The sequence below is a fragment of the Saimiri boliviensis genome, chromosome 12 (assembly GCF_048565385.1).
Source record: "Saimiri boliviensis isolate mSaiBol1 chromosome 12, mSaiBol1.pri, whole genome shotgun sequence".
Taxonomy (NCBI): Eukaryota; Metazoa; Chordata; class Mammalia; order Primates; family Cebidae; genus Saimiri; species Saimiri boliviensis.
The window spans coordinates 9,663,054-9,684,318 of record NC_133460.1 but is presented as its reverse complement, the minus strand read 5'-3'; the positions used below and the strand labels follow the sequence as shown (position 1 = coordinate 9,684,318).

The 21,265-nt window shown below is 42.6% G+C and overlaps 2 protein-coding genes across 3 annotated transcripts in view; both read right to left on the bottom strand.

The window, feature by feature from the left end:
• The window catches only part of LOC104651471 (ATP-binding cassette sub-family A member 17-like), a 36,635-nt gene extending 21,860 nt beyond the window's left edge, over positions 1–14,775 (bottom strand). Inside the window, exons 1-3 of the mRNA XM_010339052.3 lie at positions 14,695–14,775; positions 14,255–14,465; positions 12,103–12,253 (exon numbers count right to left, since the gene is read on the bottom strand). Of these exons, the coding sequence (XP_010337354.3) occupies positions 12,103–12,253; positions 14,255–14,435 (332 nt within the window). The 5' untranslated portion in view covers positions 14,436–14,465; positions 14,695–14,775. The remainder of the gene's footprint in view (positions 1–12,102; positions 12,254–14,254; positions 14,466–14,694) is intronic.
• Positions 14,725–21,265, bottom strand: part of LOC104651469 (ATP-binding cassette sub-family A member 17-like) — a 79,294-nt gene continuing 72,753 nt past the window's right edge. Inside the window, exons 10-11 of one of the 2 annotated variants that reach the window (XM_074381764.1) lie at positions 17,113–17,267; positions 14,762–14,849 (exon numbers count right to left, since the gene is read on the bottom strand). In XM_074381764.1, the coding sequence (XP_074237865.1) occupies positions 17,145–17,267 (123 nt within the window). In that variant the 3' untranslated portion in view covers positions 14,762–14,849; positions 17,113–17,144. Of the gene's footprint in view, positions 14,850–17,112; positions 17,268–21,265 lie in introns of both variants that reach the window. The other variant, XM_074381763.1, reaches the window with a different exon arrangement.

Below are 21,265 nucleotides of genomic sequence, written 5' to 3'. Positions count from 1 at the left end.
GAAAATTTTCCCAACCTAGTAAGGCAGGATAATATTCAACTCCAGGTAATACAGAGAACACCACAGAGATATTCCTCAAGAAGAGCAACTCCAAGGCACATAATTGTCAGATTCACCAGGGTTGAAATGAAGGAGAAAATACTAAGGGCAGCCAGAGAGAAAGGTCAGGTTACCCACAAGGGGAAGCCTATCAGACTTATAGCAGATCTCTCAGCAGAAACCCTACAAGCCAGAAGAGAGTGGGGACCAATATTCAACATCCTTAAAGAAAAGAACTTTCAACCAAGAATTTCACATCCAGCCAAACTAAGCTTCATAAGTGAAGGAAAAATAAAGTTTTTTTGTGAACAAGCAAGCACTCAGAGATTTCATCACCACCAGGCCTGCTTTACAAGAGCTTCTGAAAGAACCACTACACATAGAAAGGAACAAACAGTATCAGCCTTTCTAAAAAAATACCAAAAAGTAAAGAGCATCAATATAATGAAGAATTTACATCAACTAATGGGCAAAATAGCCAGCTAATATTAAACGGCAGTATTAAACTCACATATATCATTATTAATTCTAAATTTAAATTGACTAAATCCCCCAATTCAAAGACAGACAGGCAATTTGGATAAAAAACTAAAACCCACTGGTATGCTACATCCAGACTCATCTCACATTCAAGGATACACAAAGACTCAAAACAAGGGATGGAGAAAGATTTACCAACAAAATAGAGAGCAAAAATAAATAAAAAGCAGAAGTTATAATTTTTGCCTCTGATAAAATAGTCATTAAAGCAACAAAGATCAAAAGAAGCAAAGAAGGACATTATATAATGATAAAAGGATCAACGCAACAACAAGAAGAGCTAAAGATCCTAAATATATACGCACCCAATACAGGAATACCCAGACGTAAAAGACTAATAAAGAGACTTCGACTCCCACACAATAATAGTGGGAGACTTCAACATTAATATTAGACAGATCAATGAGACAGAAAATTAACAATGATATCCAGGACTTGAACTCAGATCTGGAACAAGTAAACGTAATTAACATTTATAGAACTCTCCACTTTAAATACACAAAACATACACTCTTATCAGTACCACACCATATTAACTTAGAAGTTTAAATGAAATGTTGGTTGGCTACTTGTTTGTTATTCTCTTCCCTCATTTTCTTTCATGTCTCCATTATTAAGGACAATTATAGGCATACCCATATTTAGACTGCATTCTAGCCCGGGCAATAAAGCAATATCCCCATTCTCTTTCCCTCTTCGTCTTTCTCTTTCTTCCTCTTCTTTATTCTTTTTCTTATTATTCTTTTTTTCTTTCTAAAAAAAAAAAAAAAAAAGATGGCCTCACAATTTCTGACCTCCCTGATTGAGCATGGCACTCCTCACATTAAGAAGTGGTGCTGGGCCGGGCGTGGTGGCTCACGCCTGTAATCCCAGCACTTTGGGAGGTTGAGGTGGGTGGATCACGAGGTCAAGAGATCGAGACCATCCTGGTCAACATGGTGAAACCCCGTCTCTACTAAAAATACAAAAAATCAGCTGGACATGGTGACACGTGCCTGTAATCCCAGCTACTCAGGAGGCTGAGGCAGGAGAATTGCCTGAACCCAGGAGACAGAGGTTGTGGTGAGCTGAGATCGCACCATTACACTGCAGCCTGGGTAACAAGAGCGAAATTCGAACTCAAAAAAAAAAAGGAAAAAAAAAAAGAAGAAGTGGTGCTTACTTCCCCTCCCCTCTGACTGCTCTAAGCAATAGAAGGTGACAGAAGTGACATGTTGGTATTTCTGAGCCCAGGCCTTAAGAGGTTGGCTGTCTTTGCTTTCTTTTGAAACATGCACTCTTGGGATGCTTCCTCTTGGAACCTAGCTGTCATGCTACGAGACACCCAAGCCACTTTGAGAAGCTACAAAGAGGTGTATTGGATGTGCCAGTCAGCAGCCTTAGTGAGCTCCCAGTGGATAGCCAGTACCAACATCCCAGACATGAGAATGAACCATCTCGGATATTCCAACCCATTCTAGGCCCCAGATAACTGTAGCCCCAGCCAACATTATTGAGAGCAAAACATCTGTCCAGCTGAGCCCAGACAAGCTACAGAATCATGATAGGCAGTAAAATGGTTGTCACATTAAATCAGAAAATTTGGGAATAATTTGTTACATATTATACAACTGAAACAGAATTTGGCACCAGAAGCACTGTGACGAAGACCTAAAACATGTGGCATGGCTGTGGGACCAGACAAGAGGACAAAAGGCAAGAGGAGCCTCAAGTGAACTCTAGACAGAGACTGGAAGAACAGTGAGGAAATTGTTATTTCTTATGTTATTTGGTGCAGAAGGTCTGACAACACTCTTTTTTTTTTTTTTTTGAGACGGAGTTTCGGAGTTTCGCTCTTGTTACCCAGGCTGGAGTGCAATGGCGCCATCTCGGCTCACCGCAACCTCCGCCTCCTGGGTTCAAGCAATTCTCCTGCCTCAGCCTCCCGAGCTGGGATTACAGGCAGGCGCCACCACGCCCAGCTAATTTTTGTATTTTTAGTAGAGATGGGGTTTCACCATGTTGACCAGGATAGTCTCGATCTCTTGACCTCGTGATCCACCTGCCTCGGCCTCCCAAAGTGCTGGGATTACAGGCTTGAGCCACCGCGCCTGGCCCGGTCTGACAACACTCTTACCTGCAGTAACATGAAAGACTAAAAGGGTATTTAATGAACTTGTGGATCTTGTGGATAAGTGCCTATGGAGATTTCCAGTTACAATGTTGAAAGTGCCAACTGGTTTATTTTTGCTGCCTCTGATTAAACCATGAGAGAAATAAATTTAAAAAGGAAATAATCAAGCTGGTGCAGTGGCTCACTCCTGTAATCCCAGCACTCTGAGAGGCCGAGGCAGGTAGATCACAAGGTCAGAAGTTTGATAACAGCCTGACCAATATGGTGAAACCCTGTCTCTACTAAAAATACAAAACTTAGCTGGGCGTGGTGGCATGTGCCTGTAGTCCCAGCTTCCTGGGAGGCTGAGGCAGGAGAATCACTTGAACTTGGGAGGCAGAGCTTGCAGTGAACCAAGATAGTGCCACTGTACTCCTGCCTGGGTGAAAAAGCGAGACTTCGTCTCAAAAAAAGAAAAAAAAAGGAAATAATCAAATGTTTAGCAGAAGTTTAGAGAAAATAGACTGGGCATGGTGGCTCATGCCTGTAACCCCCACACGCCTCACGTCTGTAACCTCTTGGGAGGCAGAGGCAGGTGGATCACTTGAGGTCAAGAGTTCAAGACCAGCTTGGCCAACATGGTGTAACTCTGTCTCTACTAAAAACACAAAAATTAGCCGAGCATGGTGGCAGGTGCCTGTAATTCCAGCTATTTGGAAGGCTGAGGCAGGAGAATCACTTGAAACCGGGAGGCGGACGTTGCAGTGAGCCAAAATCGTGCACTCCAGCCTGGATGACAGAGTGAGACTCTGTCTCAAAAAAAAAGAAAAAAAAAAAAGAAAGAAAGAGAAAATAAAATAGAGAGGGCCCAGGGCAGTCTTTCCAGTTTGCAAAAGGTTCTCAAAGTTCTCAGAACAAAAATAAAAGCCAAAATGATGCCAACAAGATACTTTTACAGGATAAAAATCAGATTAACTGTGCACCTCTAAGGTCCTTTGTCAAGACCTCAGAAAGGTTTAAGAGCATACCTCTCAAATGTGGTATGCTGAAGCTGACTTATATAAGCTCTTGACAGCCACTGTTAACTTTTCAGAAATTCTGTGAGCTGGTTGTTACAACTATTTTAAAAAAATCAAGTCATATAAATTTAAAATTAACAAATCACAGCCAAGGTGTTAATACTCACTGATTTCTCATTCTTTTACTAAATTGTATTTAATATATTGTTTATGTTCTTGAGGTTAACTCTACTGTCTTTAGGGTAGGAATATTAGAGCCTGTTACTGAACATGTCTTCCCAATGCCACAGTCAGTAATTTCACTCTGGTAACATGAAATTGGCTGTGGTGGGAGTATTTACACCATGGAAATTAGCAAAAGCTGCAAATTAGGGCTTATTAATTGTCTTGTTGGCTGTTTAGATTTAAGAAAGTGATGGAATGCTTAAAAGAATGTCATTGTCTGAAGCCGTTATATGATGACTAGCATTAAAAAAAAAACAAACCTGTCAAATAATAGCCGAACTGCAACCACAGTTGACTATGAATATGAGAGTCTGGTAAACATCACCATAAGCATTCTGTGAAAGCAAATTGGCTGTATGGAATTTACAATAAAGAATACTGTATACTTTAATCACGATTTGTAAATTGTGTACTACACATTCATTATATCAGTAAAATTTATAATAAAATTATATATATATGTTATAACTTTATATATGTATGTAGGTTTAATATAATTATATTATAATTTTATTATAAACATGTAAAAGTATGCACACTTTTTTCATGGAGAGTAATTGTTAAATATTTAGCAGGACACATACTATGGCTCACAGACTCTCATCACCTGGACACAAGCTTTAAAAAACCATTAAGGGTGCTGGGCACGGTGGCTTATGCCTGTAATCCCAGCACTGTGGGAGGCCTAGGCAGGCGGATCAGCTGAGTTTAGGAGTTTGAGACCAGCCTGGCCAACATGGTAAAACCCAGTCTCTACTAAAAAAGTTCAAAAATTTAGCCGGGAGTAGTGGTGCATGCCCATAATCCCAGCTACTTGGAAAGTTTAGGTGGGAGAATCATTTGAACACAGGAAGTGGAAGTTGCAGTGAGTTGAGATCACACCACTGTGCTCCAGCCTGGGCGACAGGGTGAGACTTCATCTTAAAAAGTTAAATAAAATAATTTTTAAAAATTAAAATCATGGCCGGGTGTGGTGGCTTATGCCTATAATCCCAGCAGTTTGAGAGGCCAAGGTGGGAGGATCACAAGGTCAAGAGATTGAGACCATCCTGGCCAACATGGTGAAACCCCATCTCTACTAAAAACACAAAAATTAGCTGGGCATGGTGGCATGTGCCTGTAATCCCAGCTACTTGGGAGTCTAAGGCAGGAGAGTCAGAGGTTTTAAAAAGAGCCAAGATCACACCACTGCACTCCAGGCTGGTGACAGAGCAAGACCCTGTCTCAAAAAAAAAAAAAAAAATTAAAATCATAAGGGTGTTGTCCTATATTACCATGGCTCTCAGCCCAGTGTAGACAGACTTATGTGGAAGAGATTGTGAGTGTGGCTGTAGTCTAACAAACTGTATTTCATAATTCGATACACAGGAAATCTACAAAGTATTTAAATAAATTGTATCTGTCTGGCAGATACAATTTATTACTCCTCAGGTCTCTCTTTACTTTATTACTTCAGAGGCCTCTCTTCTATTCCATTGGTCTATATCTCTGTTTTGGTACCAGTACCATGCTGTTTTGATTACTGTAGACTTATAGTGTAGTTGATGCCTCCAGGTAGCATGATGCCTGCAGCTTTGTTCTTTTTGCTTAGGATTGTATTGGCTATGCTGGCTCTCTTTTGTTGCCATATGAAGTTTAAAGTGGTTTTTTCCAGTTCTATGGATAAGGTCAGTGGTAGCTTGATGGGGATAGCACTGAATCTATAAATTACTCTGGGCAGTATGGCCATTTTCACAATATTGATTCTTCCTAACCAGGAGCATGGAATGTTTTTCCATCTGTTTGTGTCCTCTCTTATCTCCTTGAGCAGTGGTTTGTAGTTCTCCTTGAAGAGGTCCTTCACATCCTTTGTTAGTTGTATTCCTAGGTATTTTATTCTTTGTAGCAATTGTAGATGGAAGTTCACTCATGATTTGGCTCTCTGTTTGTCTGTTATTGGTGTATAGGAATGCTTGTGATTTCTGCACATTGGTTGTATATCCTGAGACTTTGCTGAAGTTGCTTATCAGCTTAAGGAGATTTTGGGCTGAGACGACAGGGTCTTCTAAATATACAGTCATGTCATCTATAAATAGACACAACTTGATTTCCTCTTTTCCTAATTGAATAGCCTTTATTTCTTTTTACAATCATCTGATCTTTGACAAACCTGACAAAAACAAGCAATGGGAAAAGGATTCCTTGTTTTATAAATGGTGTTGGGAGAACTGGCTAGCCATGTGCAGAAAGCTGAAACTGGACCCCTTCCTTACATCTTACACTAAAATTAACTCCAGATGGATTAAAGATTTAAACATAGGACCTAACGCCATAAAAACCCTAGAAGAAAACCTAGGCAATGTCTCAAAAGACAATGAGAGAGAGAGAGAAAAAAAGAAAACCTAGGCAAAACCACTCAGGACATAGGCAAAGGCAAGGATCTTCTGACTACAACACCAAAAGCAACGAAAACAAAAGCCAAAATAGACAAATGGGATCTAACTAAACTTAAGAGTTTCTGCACAGCAAAGAAACAGTCATCAGAGTGAATCAGCAACTAGTAGAATGGGAAAAAATTTTTGCAGTCTACCCATCAGACAAAGGGCTAATATCCAGAATCTACAAAGAACTAAAGCGGCTTTACGAGAAAAAAACAAACCCATTCAAAAGTGGGCAAAGGATAGGGACAGACACTTTTCAAAAGAGGACATTTATGAGGCCAACAAACATATGAAAAAAATGTTCATTATCACTGGTCATTAGAGAAATGCAAATCAAAACCACCTTAATATACCACCTCATGCCAGTTAGAATGGTGATTATTAAAAGATCTGGAGACAACACATGCTGGAGAGGATGTGGAGAAATAGGAACACTTTTACACTGTTGGTGGAATGTAAATTAGTTCAACCATTGTGAAAGACAGTGTGGCGATTCCTCAAGGATCTAGAAATAAAAATTCCATTTGACCCAGCAATCCCATCACTGGGTATATATCTGAAGGATTATAAATAGTTCTATTATAAAGACACATGCACATGCATGTTCATTTCAGCACTGTTTACAATAGCAAAGACCTGAAACCAACCCAAATGCCCTTTGATGATAGACTGAATAAAGAAAATGTGGCACATATACACCATGGAATACTATGCAGCCATAAAAAAATGATGAGTTCATGTCCTTTGTAGGGAAATGGATTAATCTGGAAACCATCATTCTCAGCAAACTGACACAAAAACAGAAAACCAAACACCTCATGTTTTCACTTATAGGTAGGTATTGAACAATGAGAACACATGGGCACAGGGAGGGGAATGTCACACACTGGGGTCTGTTGGGGGCTAGGGGGCTAGGGGAGGGACAGCAGGGGGTGGGGAAGTTGGGGAGGGATAACATTGGGAGAAATGCCTGATGTAGGTGATGGGGGGATGGAGACAGCAAACCACCATGGCACGTGTATACCTATGAAACAATCCTGCAAGATCTGCACATGTACCCCAGAACTTAAGTACGATAAGATAAAAAAAAAAATAACCACAATGAGATACCTTCTCATATCTATTAGAATAGCTACTATTAAAAAAACAAACCCATAAAATAACAAGTACTGGAGAGGATGTGAAGTTGGAGCCTTGTGCACTGTTGGTGGGGATGGAAAATGACGCAGCCTCTAACAAAAACAGCATGTCAGTTCCTCAAACGATTAAAAATAAGCCAGGTATGATAGTGCATACCTGCAGTCCCAGCTACTCAGGAGGCTGAGGCAGGAGGATAGCTTGAGCCCAGGAGTTCCAGGTTGTGATGCACTATGACTGCACCATTGCACTCCAGCCGGGGAAACATAACAGGACCTCATCTCAAAAATAGTAATAATAATTGTTTATAAATTGTATCAGCTCACACAAAAGAGGACAGAGAGAGTTCAAACTGAAAAGTGGCCTCTAGTGAACCTCCTACAAGAAGGAAGCAAGCAAATGAAGCTGCTCAGCTACAAATATCAGCCATCTTTCATGAAAAAGGAAGTATTCCTACTATTTAAGAGGCAGAGGCAACAGCCCAGCTGAGTCAACAGCTCAGGTTCACAGTAGCTGCTCTGTGCTATACATAGCTCTCTGCTATGAACTCTTAGTCTGCTGTACTGCCCAGCCCTTAGCCACAGATTTAAGTGAACTCCCCAGGGGCCATCCCTCCTCTACCAGCTTTCCCCTCTGCCGTCGTAGTCCCACAAAGTCCAGACATTTCAGTAGCTCTGACATTTCATCTCTGCCTTCTCAGCTAAGCAAATTCACTGCTACATTGTGATTTGTTTTTACTTTTTTGGGCCGTGTTCTAGAAAGTGCCCAAGCCAAAGAGCTGGGGCAAATATAGGTCTCTCCTTGGTGTTTCTCTTCTCTCAACAATCAGTCATGGTCCTAGACTTCCTAATGCTTAATATCTAAAATGGCTTCATATATTTCTGTCCAGTTTTAGTGGAAGGGTATGTTCTTGATCAGTTACTCCATCATGACTGGAAGAAGAAGTGGACAGTGGACTTTTGTTTTTAAATTTATGTTGAGTTTTTGTGTGTGTGTTAAGGAGTCTGGCTCCTGGTTAAAAACCCATGTATGATTTTTCAGGCCTGACTGTAGGTAATTACAAGGTTTTACCTGGCAGGCCTCACAGGGAAAGCTGCTCTGGCTGCACCAGACTTGGGGCATGGCCAGTGCACTGCCCTCTCTGAAGGGAGGTGGTGTTAAGGACTCAGGCCTCTCCTGGATGGCCATGCTCTTATTTGCATTCCTAAGTAAATTATCATAGAAAACATGTTTTTCTCATTTATGTGGATGAATACATGGTGATTTCTTTTTGACATATGGAAAATTATGTTGATTAATGATAATATCAAATAATCCTTTCAATATGGTATAGTAGTCTTTCAATGAACTGCTAGGTTATTAATCTGTATTAGTAAAAAGGAGCAGGGAAGTTTTGTTTGTTTGCTTTTAAGATAGGGGCTCACTCTTTTGCCCGGGCTGGAGAACTGTGGCATGATCATGGCTCACTGCAACCTTGACTTCACAGGCTCAAGCATTCTTCCTGCCTTAGCTTCCCCAGTAGCTGGGACTGCATTTGTGCACCACCAAGCCTGGCTCTTTCTTTCTTTTTGTCCTGTAGAGACAAGGTCTCCCTATGTTGCCCAGGCTGGTCTCAAACTCCAGGGCTCAAGGGATCCTCCTGCTTCAGCCCCACAAAGTGCTGGGATTACAGGCATGAGCCACTACTCCTCCAAGCCTGTATTTTTTTTTAATGTTCTCTGTTCTCTGGAAGAATATTAATAAAATAAAAATGATCTTTTCTTTCAATATTTGATAAAAGTGATCAGGTTTATAAAAACTTTTTGGTACTTATTGAGTCAATTTTAATAAAATTATTTTTCTAGATAATCTAAGATTTTATTGAAGTTTTCCAATATATTAGTTTAAAACTGTACAAAATATTGTCTTCTAATTATTTTGTATTCATGGGTTTTTTTCCCCCAATTCTCAATTCCGATTTATCGTATTTGTGCGTATTCTCCATTCATTTTTATGAAGCTTCTTTTCTCCAGGCTTCTTTGCAGGGCCCCTCTCTGTGGAACCTTGAATTTTAGGGGTGCTTCAGGAACTGGTTGTATGCTCTCTTGCTTCTTTCTCTACATTCTCTTCCTACATGACTGGATCCCTTCCCATGACTTTAAATACTTCCACAAGCGGATGACTCTCATGCATTTCCAGGCTGAACCTCTCCTCAATGCCCAGCTTCATTCATATACAACTCCTCTTCTTGCTATCTCTACCGGGGTGGCTTACAGTCCTTTCAAATGTAAAGAATTCTTGACTGACCTTTTCATAACCACCCTTCCCAAAACTGTTGTCTCCCATTCTTTCCCAGTGCCACTTGGGAGTGTCCAGATAGGTAGGAATAAAACCACCGAGGAGTAAATTTTGCCAAGGAAGCCAAGAGAGAATAGTGTTTCAAGAAGAAAGAAATGGTTAACTATGTAACTGATGTTGTGGCGTCAAGTATGGTTAGGGTAAAAAGTTATTGCTATGTCTTAGTTCTTAGGTTGCATAGAGGGCTCACTGGTGCTCATTCTGTTATTTATACTTCATAATTACATGTATGGAACATATTTATTTACAGGAATAAAATATTATCCAGTAACTTTTATTTTATTTTTTATATTATTATTCTTTGAGACAAAATCTCTCTCTGAAGCCCAGTCCGGAGTGCCTTGTCAGACTGCAACCTCCGCCTCTGGGTTCAAGTGATTCTCCTGCCTCAGCCTCCTAAGTAGCTGGGATTGCAGGCGCCCACCACCATGCCCGGCTAATTTTTGTATTTTTAGCAGAGACAAGGTTTCCGTACATTGTCTAGGCTGGTCTTGAACTCTTGCCCTCAGGTGATCCACTTGCCTGTCGTACTGGAGTGAGCATAGAAAGTCAATACCAAGACAAAAGTGTGCTAAATTGCAAGGTCTTTATTGCCGACGGCCACGGAGGACTCGAGTCTCTCCAGCCCACGGCCCCGAAAGGAGGGTGTCAAGACCTTTTATACCCGTAAATCACCTCAGGGGTGAGGGTGAGGATGAGGGGCAGGGGTGGGGGTGAGGGGCTCTGGACATTCCAAGGGCCAGTGGATTCTGTAAATCACTTCCTGGGCAGAGATGAGGGTGAGGGGCTCCAGACATTCCGAGGGCCAGGGGACTTTAGACATTTCGATTGTTACTTAAGTGGTTCACAGAAGTCAAGATAAGCGTTAGTTTACATATTGTCTGGGTAGGGTGGAAATTATGGACCTTAATTACTTATTACAAGTTGCAGGGGCCAAGATAGCATCAGTTTGGACTGCTTGCCTGTCACATTAGGGGTTACAGAGAGCAGTTTCAATAGAAAGCTGAGGTATGGTTGAGGTATGCAGCTTTATGGGGCTTTTACCATGTCACAGCCTCAGCCTCCCAAAATGCTGGGATTACAGGTGTAAGCCAGAGCGCCTGGACAATAACTTTTTTTTTTTTTAAAGAAATAGAAAGTCCCTAATATCTTAAGTGATATCTTACTTGATGATGATGGCTGATGATGACCTTGAAAGAGCAGTTTGGTTGGAAGGGTTTGGGCTGAAGACACTTGGAAGTAGAATGACAATGCAGGGGAGGCAGCACGCGTAGATCACTTACTATGAAACTTGGCTGTGAAAGGTGGCAGAGACAGGGAGAGGCAGCTGGAAAGGGAGGCGGGCCCAGGAAGTAGTTTCATCAGAGTATGCGAGTATGTTATGAAAACTGATCCAGGAAAGGGAAAAAATGATGATGGAGGTGAGAGAGGATAATCAAACACGGGAGTCGTTAAGGAGATGGGGTCGATGGGGTCTTGAACTGGTGCTAAAGGACAGGACTTGACAGAAAGAGAAACAAACTCTGATCTGTAACAAGATGGAAGAAAGAAAAAGAAAACAAGTGTAAAAGCCGCCAGGTTTATAGGTTCGTAATAGGAATGGTCTGATGGTTTTTATTTTCTCAGTGAAGTATAAGGTAACATTCTGGTTTGACAGTGACATAGGGAGTGAGGAGGAAAGAAGGAAGTGTTGGGAACCTAGTTGAAGTCAGAAATAATTTAAAGGAAAATCAAGTCAAATCTTTTGTTCTTTTTTCTCTGGGACAGGGTCTCACTTTTGCCACCCAGGCATGATCTTGGCTAACTGCAACCTCTGCCTCCCAGGCTCAAGCTATCCTCCCACCTTAGCCTCCTGAGTAGTCGGGACTACAAACACATACCACCACGCCTGCCTAATATTTGTGTTTTTTGCAAAGACAGGGTTTCAACCCAGGCTGGTCTTGAACTTCTGAGCTCAAGTAATCCACCTACATCAAGTCAAATCTTAACCTGAGCTTAGTAAGTTGGGTATAGGTAATTAGAGGTAACAAAATCAAGTGTCCCCATTAAGCCATATTACGAAATTTGACATTAACCTGAAGGCAATTGAGAATTCTCAAGGGCTGAAGGAGGGAGGATGTGATCTGAATACTGTATTTGAACCTGCCCCCTAGCTAGGATGTCTTTTCAGATAGTGCCAAAGGCCCAAGGTTTAAGCCCCTGCAGCACGGAATGCCCTTGCTCCCGTGTGGAGGGGAAGACTCAGCACTCAGCGCAGGCATGAGCAGCTCCCCTGCAGCACCCAGGGCCATACCTCTGCACACTCTCTTTAGGAAGTATGAATGTCAATTCCTCTCCAATGCTGGATGCCAAAATTGCATTTGGTATGTGATGATAAATCAGACGAGAGATGTTCTCGGTATCACAATGAGGTTTTTTCAGTAAAGTCATATAGTATCCTGCACCTGAAACACCATTTGAAAGATCATGAAACAATTTCACTTTTTATACTTTTCTTCAGCCACATTTAGTTTTCTGTGGCTTAGACTGGGACAGCTCCATCAGAAAGAGAAGTGGGAGAGCCCTGTGAGGCCAAATTTAAACCACAGTGAACTAAGAAACTCTGTAGTGCTGTTCTTGACAGTCTTCCCTTCCATTCAATAACTGGTAGGTGATCACGGCAAATGTAGCAAGGGTAGGCACGAGGAAAGAGGGCTGCTTTAAGGGTGACACTCCCCTTAAGTCATAACCATTTTTGGGAAATGAAAACTCAGTAGGCAGAGGCCTTAAATGTTAAAGCAAAGAACAAAGATACCCGTAGAATAATTAAACCAGGTTTTCAAAGGCACATACCTATGGCATTCTAAATTCTTTCCAAAGTTAGTAACACTTGTCATTATTGTTCGTTGCTGTACTCATTCAATAAACATTTCCAGAGCCCCTAGGATATGACAGGCACTGTCCTAGGTACTGAGGATATAGAATTGGACAAAACAGTCAAAAAGCTCTATTCTCATGGGGCTTTCACTAACGGGATGGGAGACAAACAAAAAAACAAGATAAATAAGTAAAATGGATAGAGTATTAGTGACATATTCTAAGAAGAAAAATAAACATAGGAGGGGACAGGAGGGTTGGGGATGTGATTTCAAACAGGGTGACAAAGAAAGGTCTCATTGAGAATGGGACATCTCAGAAGGCACAGCTACACCTGGCCTGGAGGAATGAGAGTGCCTGGAGTGCTAGATCAGCACAGGGCCCTGGGCAGCAGGAGCAGAGCAAGGAGGTGGAAGAGTGTTAGGAAATGAGGTTGGAGTAACAGGGTCAGGCCACATGAGGCTCTAGAGGCCACTCCAAGAACTTTGGCTTTTCCTCTGAGGGAACAGGGAAGTCACTGGAGGTTCCAAACAGCAGAGTAACATGTGCTGTAACATGCTCATTTTAACACCTGGGTTGAGTGCAGAATGAGAGGTGGGGAGATGGGTTAGCAGGCATCTCCAGTAATCCAGGTGGGAGGAGATGGGGGCCTACACCAGAAAGCAGTGCAAGAGAGTGGTCAGAGGTAGGGACAGGGACGGAACCTGGATATATTTTGTAGATAAGACCAAAAAAGTCTGTAGATGTATCAAATATGAGGTTTGAGCAAAAGAGGTGTCAGGGAGCCTGCAAGGTTTCAGTTAAGCACCTAGAAGAACAACGTTGCTTTTACTAAGAAGACAAAAGCTGCAAGAGAAGCAGGTGGAGATTGTTGGAGCTCAGTGCTGACAGGCTTCTCACAAGTCTGAGATCCATTCAACACCTACACCTACATGTGGTAGAGGCAGTCAGATGTACAGACCTAGGGTTCAGGAGAGAGGTCCAAGCTGGAGACACACATGATTTTCCACACAGAGAAGGTATGAATATTTAAAGACAGGGGATTGGATGAGATCACTAAGTCAGGGAGCAGAGAAAGAAAAGTGAAGATGGTCAGAGGAAGGAACGGTGCAAAGCAACAGCAGAGACGTGAAGGAGCCAGGAGAGCAGGGGTGCAGAAGGACAGTAGGGGCCAAGTGCAGAGCAGTGCAGATGAGGGCTGTAGTCAGCTGAAGAGATGAAACTCAAACTTGTAGGATGCTTTCACACACACAGTGTCTCACTCTTTGAGGAACGTGGTATCTTAAACTTCATTTTACAGATCAGAAAACAAAGACTAAGAAAGGAGAAACTGACATGGCCACATAGATGACAAGGCAGTCAATTGGCGATTGTAACTTAAACATGGACTTCTGAGTCCAAGAGATATCTCATGTCTCTTCCCTCTCACAAGCCCCCCTGCCCAGCTGGGCTCTCCACCCAGAGGCAACAGACAGGAGGTCTAGAGAAGGCCACCCCTGCCTGATCTCAGGGCCGTTCATGAAGGCAGCAGTCATTCCCCTGGCACAGCAGCCAGGACACTGACCCTGTGGCAGCCTGGCCCCGCTCACCGTATTTCTGCTTGAGGAACAACAGGGACCCGCAGCACTGCAGCTCCCCCTTGGCCATGATGGCGATGCGATCTCCCAGCAGGTCAGCCTCGTCCATGAAGTGGGTGGTCAGCACGATGGTGCGGTCACGTTTCTGCTGCTGAAGAAGGTCCCAGATGGCCCTCCTGGAGATGACGTCCATGCCTGAAGTGGGCTCGTCCAGTATCAGCACCTGGTAGGAGAGGCACAGCCTCAGGACACTGATAGAGCCACACCCCCTCATGCCCAGGCTGGCCTTGTGGGAGGCCCCATCAAGAGGTTCACAGAGCCAACTCGAGTCCTCTAAAAACGGTGATGGCCTTGTCTGGGGCATCAAGGGCCAAGGTGCCGCAGCCATGGTGGAAGGGCCAGCCTAGGCCGAGCAAGAGGGGAGCCCACTGCCTCCGGTCCCACTACCGCACCTTGAGCCTGCAATGAGCGCGATGCCGATGAAGAGCTTGTGCCTCATGCCCCCGCTCAGGAAGCGGCTCGGTGAGTTCTGCTTGTCCTCCAGGCCAATGATTCGCAGCATCTCCTTGACTTCTTCAGGGCATTTCTGGCGCGACAGGCCCTTCAGCTGCAATGACAGGTGAAGCAGGGAGATGCAGGGCTCTTGATGGGAGGCTGACCCTGGCCAGTGAACATTTTGCTTGTGTGTATACATATACATAAAACATACATAAGAAACTCATGACCTTCAGGGAAAGGGATGGACAAAGACTTTTGCATTTGAATCATGTAAATAAACATGTGATGCTAAAAAGTAAATACAGCAGCATGTTAAAGGGTTATTCATTACAACCAAGAGGGATTTATCACAGGAATGCAAGGGAGGCTGAACATAAGAAAAACCCGTGTTAACTTGCCTGGCCTTTGTCCCTGGTTCCTGGGAAGAAACCTCTAAATGATTAGAATTTCTGAAGTAATAGGAGTATCTTTGTGAGCAGAGATTATGCCACTATTCTCCAGCCTAGGTGACAGAGCAAGATCCCATCTAAAAAAAAAAAATTAGTTGGGTGTGGTGACAGGAGCATGTAATCCCAGCTACTCAGGAGGCGGAGTCACAAGAATTGCTTGAACCCAGAAGATGGAGGCTGCAGTGAGCCAAGATCATGCTATTGCACTCCAGCCTGGGGAACAGAGTGAGACTCTAAAAACAGAAAACCCTGTGATTATATGAAAAGCTACTTTATTGAACATTGTAAAACCAGTAAAATGATGAATTTCATATTATGTGAATTTTGTCTTAATAAAAATTCAAATATAATAGTTTCTAGAAATCCTTTAACTCAGAAATCTCGACTTAAATGCCATACCCCTTCATTCTTACTGAATGTTTAAGGAATACTGTCCAGAAGAGGTTTCAAGACTGTGACATAATAAGAAATACATAGTTGGTCTCTGCCCTGGTTCTTGGCACTGAGCTCCTAAAGCGCTTGTAATTTCCTGAGTGACAGAGCTGCTAGAAACATCTTTTGTTCTAATATTTGATTTTTGTTTTGATAATTGATTTGGTTCCTTATACAGAGCTCCCAAATCCCTTGGAATTTCCTGAGTGATAGGAGCATCTTTTTGTTCTAGGAATGCGACTTTTGGTGGGCTCCTAGATAGCTTCAGGATGTGAGCTGGTCACCAGGAAGATCAAGCCATGCTTAGAAACTTGGAAATTTCAGGCCAGGTGTTGTGGCTCATGCCTGTAATCCCAGCAATTCGTGGGGCCGAGACAGGTGGATCTCTTGAGGTCAGGAGTTCAAGATCTGCCTGGCCAACATGGCAAAACCCTGTCTCTACTAAAAATGCAAAAAAAAAAAAATTAGCTGGGCATGGTGGTGGGCACCTGTAATCCCAGCTACTCAGGAGGCTGTCAGAAGAATCACTTGAACCTGGGAGGTGGAGGCTGCAGTGAGCCAAGATCATGCCACTGCACTCCAGCCTGGGCAACAGAGCAAGATTCCTTCTCAAAAAAGAAAAAAAAAAAAAAAACTTAGAAATTTCAGCCTCCTCCCCCAGTCTTCAGGGAATGGGAGAGGGGTTGGAGATTGTGCTAATAATTGGTCATCCCAACATGATGAAGCCTGTATAAAAATATCTAAACTATGGGCTCTGAAGAGTTTCTGGGTTGGTGAACACAGTAAGGTACTGCCAGGGTGGCATACTAGGACAGGGCATGGAAGCTATGCACCCCTTTCTACACACTTTGTCCTATGTACCTCTTAATCTGGTTGTTCATCTGTATCCTTTCTAATACCCTCTACAATAAAGCGTTCTGTGAACCCTTGCAACAAATTATCAAACCTAAGGAAAGGGTTGTAGGAACCCCCGAATGATAGCCAGTTGGTCAGAAGTGCAGGTAAAAACTTGGGACTTGCAACTGACATCTGAAGTCTGGGGTTGGGGACAATCTTATGAGACTGAGCCCTAAACCTATGGAGTCCGCATTAACTTTAGGTAGTCAGCATAGGAATTGAATTGTAGGGCCGGGTACGGAGGCTCATGCCTATAAACCCCGCATTTTGGGAGGCTGAGGAAGGTGAATCACAAGGTCTGGAGATCGAGACCATCCTGCCTAAGATGGTGAAACCCCATCTCTACTACAAATACAAAAAAAAAAAAAAAAAAAAGAATGGAATTACAGGACACCTAGTTGCTATCTTGAGAGTTGGAGAATTGGTTGGTGTGGGAAAACTCCACATACATTTGGTGTCAGAAGTGTTGAGAACAGAGAAACACAAGTTTTCATTTTAAAGACCTTTCCAGGTTGAGTCAGAGAGCTATGGTCTATCTCATCATTCAGAAGAGTGGATACAGAGGAAACAAATCCCTGTTATCCGTCAACTCACCTGACCATAGAAAGAAAGATGTTCTGCTACTGTTAAGTTATCAAATAAGATATCATGTTGGGGGCACCAGCCCAGGCTCTTCCTAATGTGAAATATGTCTTCTGAGTTTTCATATCCATTGACATATGCCCATCCACTTGCAGGGGGAATAAAACCTAGAACCAAGGGGAAGACAGATTCTGAAGTTCTCTTCAGTCAGAGCACACAGCAGCATAAAGGCCCGATGTTACCTTCTGCTTTGTTCACCTGTTCTCACACACACTGTCCTTATTCTGCTTCTTTACCACAGTAAATCAGTAGTGTCCAAGAAGTATGTATGTTTGTGCATAACAATGTACCAGGACATGTGTGGAGTATTAGAGATAGGAGCTATCCTCCCTACTTTTGAGAAATTCCAACGAGTTAAATGAATAAAACACACAAAGGCACATGTAAAAGAAAATTACATTACTCTAAGTACTAAATAATAATTTGAATGCCTAGTAAATATGATTACGAAAAGTATTGTGGGAATCTAACAGTTTTGAATTGAGATCCCTGAAGGCAAGGTCTATGACTTATCTCTGATTCCTAATAAATATCTGTTCAATGAATGAATAAATGAATGAATGAATGCTCTCACTGCCAAATGTAGGCCAGTGTAAAATTTTGCAGCCTGTCTACCCACATACTATCATTGTCTTTATTCTCATTTTCTAAGTTTTTTTTTTTTCAAAAGTTCTTATTGCAACAAGGTCAGAAAAAAATAAAACAAACAAGTTATTCAAATCCTATCATTAAAAGATAACTTCTGTTAACATTTTGCTATATAGCCTTAGGTATTTTTGTTTGTTTGTTTGTTTTTTGTTTTTTTGAGACAGAGGCTTGCCCTGTCGCCCAGGCTGGAGTGCAGTGGCGCCATCTCGACTCACTGCAACCTCTGCATCTGGGGTTTAAGAGATTCTCCTGCCTCAGCCTCTTGAGTAGTTGGGATTACAGGTGCCCACCACCAAGCCTGTCTATTTTTTTGTATTTTTAGTAGAGACGGGGTTTCACTGTGTTAGCCAGGCTGGTCTCGATCTCCGGACGTCGTGATCCACTCTCCTCGGCCTCCCAAAGTGCTGGGATTACAGGCTTGAGCCACCACGCCCGGCCCCATAGCCTTGGGTATTTTTTATGTATAAGCAACTCATACATTTATTTTTTAACAAAAATAAGAATATAAATATAAATTCTAGTTTTCTAACTGGCTTTTTTTTTTTCTTTGAGACAGGGTCTCGCTTTGTTGCCCAGGCTGGAGTGCAGCAGCATGATTTTAGCTAACTGCAGCCTCCATCTCCCAAGTTCAAGTGATTTACAGGTATGTGCCACCATGGCCCCCTAATTTTTTAATTTTTAGTAGAGATGGGGTTTCAGCAAGTTGGCCAGGCTGGTCTAACTGGCTTTTTCATTTAACAATGTATTGAGGCCCTTTGTCCACATCAACAAAATCTTCATTTTTTTTTTTTTTTTTTTTTTTTTGAGACAGGGTCTTGCTCTATTGCCCAGGCTGTGGGCATTAGTGTCATCATGACTCACTGCAGCCTTGATCTCCGGGGCTCAAGCGATCTTCCCATATCAGTAGCTGGGACTACACATGTGCACCATTTTTTGGGTGCATTTTTTGTAGAGACTGGATTTTGTCATGTTGCCCAGGCTGGTCTCAAACTCCTGGTCTCAAGCGATCAACCTGACTCTGCCTTCCAAAGTGCTAAGATTATAGGCATGAGCCACAGCATCCAGCCCTATATCATCTTTAAGGGCTAAAAAGATTTTATTATTATCAGCATACCCTATTTCTTGATTCAGTTCAAACTTATGGATGCTTAGGTTATTTGCAATTTTCACAATTATAAACAAATGATATAACTTTGCCTGCTTCCCAATTATTTCCTTATTCTAAATCAATATAAGCCGATTTGGCAAGTCAAAGACAGGACAAGACTTGAAAGATTTTTGATACTTATTGCCAGATTACCCTCTGGTTGTCAGATCTTCCATTTTGGCTGTGAATAAGAAAGCATCCATGATTGTTTCGGGTTAAAAAGGGGAAAAGGTAAAGGTAATACTATTGTATTGCAAATATAACAGGTCTTTTTTTTTTTTTCTTTTTTTGAGACGGAGTTTCGCTCTTGTTACTCAGGCTGGAGTGCAATGGTGCGATCTCGGCTCACAGCAACCTCCGCCTCCTGGGTTCAGGCAATTCTCCTGCCTCAGCCTCCTGAGTAGCTGGGATTACAGGCACGTGCCACCATGCCCAGCTAATTTTTTGTGTTTTTAGTAGAGACAGGGTTTCACCATGTTGACCAGGATGGTCTCGATCTCTTGACCTTGTGATCCACTCGCCTCAGCCTCCCAAAGTGCTGGGATTACAGGCGTGAGCCACCATGTCCGGCTATAACAGGTCTTTTAATGTAAAGTTACAATAACAGAAGACTAAATAGCACTCATAAAAGAACCAAAAAAACTGTAAAGTTAAGATACATAAAACTTTACAGGACAGAGAAACAGGGTCTAAGATACAAAACATGCCTGTGCCAAGTTTTGGGCCTTTCTATCACCAGTTACGAAATAGCAGCTCTTTGCTGTCCGATGTCCTGGGCAATTAGCCAGATTTTCCTTCCCAGCTTAGCATCTTCAAGGCTACTGAATCCCATTACACATGCTTTAGTGATGACACTTTCCCCAGGGCAGTGTTAGCTTTTTTTATGCCACGTCACCATTGGTGGAAATCCACGGCAGAGCTCTGATACAGCATTCCCAGTCTGCATTTTGGCAGTATTTGCAATTATATTAATTAATTCTGTCATTCATTCAATGATATTTGTGGAATGCCTATTCTGTGCCAAATACTATTCAGACATGGTGGATCCAGAAGTAAACAGAACAGGCTCCCTGGGGAGAGGGATGAGGTAGAGACAGAAGAATAACACACACATATCTGACTTGGCTCTTTGATCTCTTAGCCTAGCCAGCTCACCCTTCAGGCAATGAGAACCTCACAGGCCTATACAGGGGAGAGGCCTTTCCTAAATGGTCAACACTGTCAGGAGCAACAATGTCTATATCTGAAAGAGGACTATCTTTTCAGAAACACTGCTGTGCCCCAGTCCTGATGGGTACAGAGCCTGCTTGGTAAGTGCCTGCTGGGCTGAGATTTGATTTTTGTTTTATTTTTTGAGACGGAGTTTTGCTCTTGTTACGCAGGCTGGAGTACAATGACGCAATCTCGGCTCACCGCAACCTTTGCCTCCTGGGTTCAACCAATTCTCCTGCCTCCACTTCCCAAGTAGCTGGGACTACAGGTGTGTGCGCCACCATGCCCAGTTAATTTTTGTATTTTTAGTAGAGACGGGGTTTCACCATGTTGACCAGGATGGTCTTGATCTCTTGACCTCATGATGCACCCATCTTGGCCTCCCAAAGTCCTGGGATTATAGGCATAAACCACTGCGCCCAGCCAAGATTCGGTTTTGATACCAGAGGGGTGGCCAAAGGCACCTCTGGTCCAGCTTCACTATTTTGCTGCTCCTCAAATGCCTTCAGTGGAAGGATCATCAGCCACATATGAGGAGTATCAGGGCAGCTTAATTTTGAGGTGCAATACCTTCCCAGCAGTTTAATGTTCTGTGTGCAATGAGGGGGAAATAGTCAGCTTTTAGGGCTCCTTGTGGGTTGAAAGTGCATCTTGCTGGCATTGTACAGAGCTTTACACATGTTAAGACTTCAATAAATACACATTTCTTAAATAAAGGAGTTTCTAAATTTCACAAAATATTATTTTAGTTGATGGGATATGAAACAGTTGTTTTAGAATAAAAATTACTCTGAAACACAAATCATTTTGGAGTAATTCACCAGATATTATTATTTGGTTTTTTTTTTTTTTTTTTTTTTTTTTTGAGACGGAGTTTCGCTCTTGTTACCTAGGCTGGAGTGCAATGGCGCAATCTTGGCTCACCGCAACCTCCGCCTCCTGGGTTCAGGCAATTCTCCTGCCTCAGCCTCTTGAGTAGCTGGGATTACAGGCACGCGCCACCATGCCCAGCTAATTTGTTGTATTTTTGGTACAGACGGGGTTTCACCATGTTCAGCAGGATGGTCTCAATCTCTTGACATCGTGATCCACCCACCT